The sequence below is a fragment of the Emiliania huxleyi genome, assembly GCF_000372725.1.
Source record: "Emiliania huxleyi CCMP1516 unplaced genomic scaffold EMIHUscaffold_282, whole genome shotgun sequence".
Lineage (NCBI taxonomy): Eukaryota > Haptophyta > Isochrysidales > Noelaerhabdaceae > Emiliania > Emiliania huxleyi.
Genome location: NW_005199913.1, coordinates 124,735 through 130,789, shown reverse-complemented (window position 1 = coordinate 130,789; position 6,055 = coordinate 124,735). Strand labels below are relative to the sequence as shown.

The 6,055-nt window shown below is 68.0% G+C and overlaps 1 protein-coding gene across 1 annotated transcript in view; it reads right to left on the bottom strand.

Moving 5' to 3' along the window:
- Positions 1-3,360: 3,360 nt before the first annotated feature.
- EMIHUDRAFT_457888 (hypothetical protein) overlaps positions 3,361-6,055 on the bottom strand; it is a gene marked incomplete at its 3' end in the record, with an annotated part of 5,206 nt that continues 2,511 nt past the window's right edge. The window contains exons 8-13 of the mRNA XM_005776173.1: positions 4,978-5,515; positions 4,684-4,788; positions 4,388-4,435; positions 3,856-3,966; positions 3,620-3,730; positions 3,361-3,543 (exon numbers count right to left, since the gene is read on the bottom strand). Of these exons, the coding sequence (XP_005776230.1) occupies positions 3,361-3,543; positions 3,620-3,730; positions 3,856-3,966; positions 4,388-4,435; positions 4,684-4,788; positions 4,978-5,515 (1,096 nt within the window). The remainder of the gene's footprint in view (positions 3,544-3,619; positions 3,731-3,855; positions 3,967-4,387; positions 4,436-4,683; positions 4,789-4,977; positions 5,516-6,055) is intronic.

Below are 6,055 nucleotides of genomic sequence, written 5' to 3'. Positions count from 1 at the left end.
ACGCCGACTACTGCTTCCGCACCGCGAGCACGCAAGACGTGTCCTTGCTGCTGCCGCGCCTGCGCGCGCCGAGCCGCGCCCCTCATGCGCCGCTGCCCGTGCCGAGATCACGCGAGGTCACCCGAGGTCGCACGAGGTCGCACGAGATCACGCGAGATCACCCGAGGTCGCCGAGGTCACCGGAGGCCACCCCGAGATCACCCCGAGATCACCCCGAGATCACCCCAAGCTGCGCCCCTCAGGCACTACCCGTGCACATCCCGGGCCGCGCGGGCGCTGTCGCGGCGGGGGAGAAGGCGGCGGCGGAGGCAGCGGCGGCGGAGGCGGAGGAGGCGGCAGCGGCGGAGGAGGCAGCAGCGGAGGCGGCGGCGGCGGCGGCGGCGGCGGCGGGAGCAGCGGCGGAGGCGGCGGAGGCGGCGGAGGCGGCGGTGGAGGCGGCGGTGGAGGCGGAGGAGGCGGAGGAGGTGGCGGCCGCGCTCCGAGAGAGCCTCGAGGCGCGTCGCGCGCAGCCACGCAGCGTGCAGCACGCAGCCGTGCAGCACGCAGCAGCGCAGCATGCAGCAGGGCACCACGCATCCGTGCAGCACGGAGCGGTGCAGATCGCAGCCACACCGAGCAGGCCCATCAGCGGGCGCTGCGGCACCGCGGGCGGCGGCGGCGGCGGAGGCGGCGGTGATGAAGAGGAGCTGGATCTCTTCAAGGGGTTCGACCTCTCGAAGGCGCCGAGATCGCCCGAGATCGCCCGAGATCGCCCGAGATCGTCCGAGATCGCCCGAGATCGCCCGAGGTCGCCCGAGGTCGCCCGAGGTCGCCGGATTTGGACGTGGACACTGCTCGAGGAGAGCCCGCCGTCTCGTCTGCAGGCGTCGCTCTCGCCCTGCTCGACCCTCGACGACCTCCAGGGCTCCCTCTTCGCTGCGCACCGCGCCCCTGGCCGCTGAGCTCTGGGCCTCTGGCACGCCGGCTGCCCAAATCCTTTTGTACACTTGCCCCACACTTGGCCACTTGTCCCGCCCCTCCCCACGCCCTCGCGCATGCCCTTGCCACACTTCTCCACCTCCCCCCTGCCACACTTCCTTTCCGTACGTCGTGCGCCCATGTACCCCGCACACATCCCCGCGCCCTTCCGTCGTCCGGTGAGCTGCGGTGTGCGGTGTGATCTGTGAACGCTCGCATCGTTTTGCATGGCCAATGAGCAATGTGGCGTGTCTGTGATCAGTCTGTGTGTTATGCAGGTGCTCTGTCGCCGCGCGTGTTCTACACCTTAGCAAGACGATAAAGCGCGATACGCGTGCGGTACGTACAGAAACACAGTGTAAAGCCGCGCCGTGTACACCCACTGAGAGGGCCCCCGGCCGCGGCGCGGTGCGGCGGCGTCACAAATCCGACCACAGAGCACCGGCCACCGGGACGCGGTCGGGCGATCTGAGGCCCAACTAGGCGTATGCATTGCCCATTCAGGGCTATCACCTGGACCCATCAACAGGCGCCTGTGGCACCGTGGTCACGAGGTGTTGTTCACACCTGCCCAACCATTCATGCAGCACAGTACACCCGGCCGGGGGGGTAGCGAAAAAGAAAAACGCGCTTTGACTTTCTTCTTTTCTCCATACCGCGTTGGTGTCCAGTCCGAGCCTGACTGTTCTTCAAACGACTGCATCCCCCCCCCCCCCTCCCCCCAAACAAATGCTTCGCGCTTGTTTTTTACATCACACAGCTCCACCCGAGGCAGTGACGTCGACTCGACTCTCCTCGCCGTCAGGGCGCTCTCGGAAGCGGCTCACGAGGCCTCCAGATTTGCGGCTGGCTGATTTGCCCAAGCGGGCCGCCGCATCTCTGATCGAGATGCGCGAGCCCAGCTCGGAGGTCCGCTTCACTGGTATCGCACCCAAGTCACGCAGGATGTGCCTCAGGCTCACCTGTCCCGGGAAAGCGAGGGGTGAGAGTGAACCAGAGGCGAGGCACGCGCGTGCGAAGCCACACACCTGTCGATGCTCTGCCATTGAGAAGAGCGGAATCGCCATCGGCGCAAAGAGGTTGTAGGGCGCCACGAGCAGCTCTCTTAGACCTAGCGCTAGGCGTGAGAGCGCCTTCGCGTTTTTTTGTCACACAGGTCTACAATTAAGCCGCACTCACCTCATCCCTTTCCCGCCTGGGCGGGGCAGTGGGCGGGCGCGCGGTGCGGCGTGGCGTGTGCGTGTGTGCGACTGCAACGAAGGACCGCTCGCAAGGGACCATTGGGTTTGAACTATTAACAACGAAGGCGCTCTCAAAAATAAAAAGCGCGCGCGGCCTCCAAGGTGCAAGGAACCAAGAGCTTCTTCTTAGTGGAAACTTTTCGGCACCTCTGTCATTCACCCCCCCCCCCCCCCCACGCAGTGAGCGGCCGTTGTCAGACTAAGCTTCCGTGCCCTCGTCGAGCCTCCTCCCCCCCGCGCACGCGCTGCAGGGCACCGACCTGGACTGCTGCCTGCACTTGCCCGCCCCACGCGACTTGCCGCTCGACAGCCAGTTGAGCCCCTTGAGCACCGACCGCACTCGGATGCTGATGCTGCAATAGTAGTCGCAGCTCGCCGTTGAGCAGCGCCGGTCCCCCACCTCGCCCGGCGTCAGCGTCACGCGGTACTGGACTGGCCCGGCCGTGCAGCTAGCCCGCCCCGTTCTCAAAGCACGAGCGTTGGCAGAACTTCTGCTTCGCCCAGTTGGCGTTGTGCTTGCAGAGCTTCGTGTACGCAAAGGGATAGTGGTCGCATTTCAAGTCGTTCCGGACCATGTAACCATTGCGTTCGTCAGTGCACCCTCCTGTGCAGGTCTGTGCGGCAATTCCGATCTCGAGGATCGCTCCAAGCCAGATGATGATCATGTCGACAGAAGCCCACCGTTGCAGGCGCCCGGCACGCCGCGAGGCCGGGCGTCACGCGAGCTCGTGAGTTTTCCTCCCGAACAAGTACCAGGGTACCGCGTACGGTCGGACTGAAAAGAAAATTTCTTTTTTCATCCGTGTGTTTGCCGTCACCGCTCCGCGCTCGTCCTGCGTCCACCCTTACTTACTAATGACTGTTCTGCAAGAACTCTGAGAAACGTACACGCCCCTGCTCTCAACGTCCGGCCGCGTTCGCCCGCTCCTCCGCCGCAGTGGGCCGCAACGACGCCCACGCGCGCTCGGCCGACGGCCGAAAGGATCCCGCCGTCACGCCCGGCCTGTGCCCGGTCGAGTCGACCAGGTGCTCGTCCATCCACTCGAACGCCTCCTCGGCCCCGCCCCGCGCCCCGCCGCCCCGCGCCCCGCCGCCGCCTTTCGCGAGCGCGGCGTATCGCTCCAGCAGCGGGCCGACGACCTCTGCGGGCTGGTCGGTGAGCTCAACGCGCCTGCTCACGGCCGGAGGGTGTGAAGAGAGGCGGCGCCGTCCCTTCCCCACGCGGGCCGGCGAGCCCGACGCGCATGTTCCGCACGCCCGCCTCGCGCAGCTGCGCCAGGTACGGCGCTGCGCTTTGCGGCTGCGAGTTGAAGACGGTGTTGCGGCAGCCCGAGTCGGCAAGCACCTGCTCACGCCGCACCGCGTGTGGAGAGACGCCGTTCACAGCCTCGCGGCAGCCCGAGCCGCCGGAGAGGGCGCACGTGGTGGCGCTGCTGCCGCCCGTCTACGAGGTGGAGCGAGTGGCGCGTGCAAGGGTGGCCGCAGTCCTTGTACGAGTTGCCCGTGGAGAGGGTGCGCGCAAACACGCAGTGCTCCGTGTGGAAGATGGGCACGTGCGCGTGGATTATCACCTCACGCGAGATCAACCGAGATGAGGCGAGATGAGGCGAGATGGGCGGAGAGAGCCGAGATGGGCCGAGATGCGCGTGACGATCACCTCGATGCGAGAGCGCAGCGACGGCGGCAGCGCCGAGACGAGGGCGCACAGCTGGTCCGCGTCGAGGTCGAAGGTCGGCGCCAAGCGCGCGACGCCCAGCTCGAGGTACGCCTGGGACCGTTCCCCAGCTCACAGAGTGACAGTGAGCGTAGCAGTCCTCTAGCTCCGGCGGGGGGTTAGGCTCCGGGCCTCCGCCCCACTGTGTGTCTGTGATTCGGACTGCCTCACTGAGGCCTGGGACCGTTCCGAGAAGGTTCGGGGACGGCTCCTCGGCCCGCCGACAGTGGGAGATGTCGAGGGGCGCGCCTGCGCCGCCGCCGCGTTTGCGACGTTGAGCGAAAAGTCGCCTGTGTTGTGCGTGGAGGGAGGGTGGAGGGGTGGGGTTTGGGATGGTGGGTGGGAGAGCGGGGCTGCGGTGGAGGCGAGAGGGGGGAGGGAAGGCGGCGAAAGTGTCGCCGTGGATCCGAGGAAGCGTCGCGCCCTCCTCCTCCGCCAGCTCCGCCAGCCTCGACAGCAGCCCCGCGCCACGCACCAGGATCGCGTCGGCGCCGTCGAGCTGCAGCAGCACGCGCCAGAGGGCCTCTTCGGCCGGCTTGATGATCCTACGCAAGCGAGATTAGCCGAGATCTGCCGAGATTGGCCGAGATGAGAGCGCGGCTTGATGACCCTACGCAGCGGTGAAGCAACCGCTGAGGCGGCGCAGCGGTGGCGGTTGCGGCAGCGGTGGCGTGGCGGTGGGTGAGGTGCCCCCGGGCTACTGCAGTAGCCGGCGGTGGCGCGCAGTGGTGTGGTGTGCTACAAGGTAGCGCGCCTCGGCGCCGCAACCACCGTCGCCTTTGGCCGCGCGGCCGCGAGCCCCTCGCGAATGCCGTCGAGCTCGAGAAAATCGATGACGATCTCATCGACAGCAGCGCACGCGGCGGCGGCAGCCACCTGCTCCCGCGTGCGACAGAGCACCGACAAATGGGGCCTAGTGCTGCGGCCGCCGCCGTCGCCGTCGCCGTCGCCGTCGCCGTCGCCGTCGCCGTCGCGCAACGCAGCCTCCCCCGCCGCCGTGCGCCTCCGCGCCTCCTCTCTCTCGCGCGCCGCGCGCCGCGCCGGCGACAGCTTGCGAGCGAGCACGCGCTGCGCGGACCGCGCCTCGACGAGGCGCTCCACTGCGTTGCGACGCGCCTCCTTGACCGCTGAGAGTGGGAGCCAAGCGCCGCCGCTGGCGACGGCGCCGCCGACGTCCACATGCCTCACCACCAACGGCGTGCCTCCAAGCTGCCCCACCGCCTTGCGCAGGCTCTGCTCCGACAGCGGCGTCCCGGTCGCACGCTGCAACACGGCCTCCGTCACGCACGACGCTGAGCGGCCTCGCCCGTCGGTCACCGTGACGTTGAGCGGCTCGCCGATCTCGCCGTCCAGCGCGACGTCGACGAGGGCGCGCCCGGCGGTGGGGTCGGAAAGCAGCCCTTTGAGCTGGCGCTGCAGCGCCCCGTGCTGCGTGCGCCACACCAGGTCGCCCACCCGGACGCCGGCCAGCTTGGATGCGTCCTCCAGCTCGAGCGTCACAGCCTCGCCGCCCTCCGCGGCGGACGCATCCTCGCTCTTCACGCCCCAGAGCCTCCCGCCCGCCTCGGAGCTGGCTGCGCCGAAGGCGACGCCGTCGCCGGCGCTGAGGAGAGGCGCGGAGTGTGAGGAGAGTCACAAGCGTCGCCCGCGCTGAGGAGAGGCGCGGAGAGGTGGTGCGAGAGGCAGGGAGGGGCGGCGTGGAGTGGTGGTGCGAGAGGCAGGGGGGGTGGGGGGGGGGGCAGCGGCTAAGGAAAAAGGTCCCGAGGGCTAAAAAAAGCGCTAGCAAAAGCAAAGGGGGGGGGGGGGTGGTTTTGGCAAATGCCCCGGTGGGGGGTTTTGAAAAAACTTAATTCCCCCCCCCCGGAAATGGGGACGGGGTTTTTTCGCGGGGCCCCCCCAAAGGGGCCCCCGCACACCCCCGGGTGGAAAGGGAAAAGGCCCCCGAAAAAGGTTTGGGGGGCCGGCCCCTCAAAAAAACCCGCCAAAGGGCCCTCTTGTTCCTGGAGCGTTAAAAAACACCCCCCCTTAAGGAGGGAAAGGGGGCCCCCCCCAAAAATCGGTTTCGTGGGGGGGAATTGGGCTCCCGTATCCCTCGCACCTAGGGGGGGGATATTTCCCCATTTTTCCCCCCATTTCGGGGGGC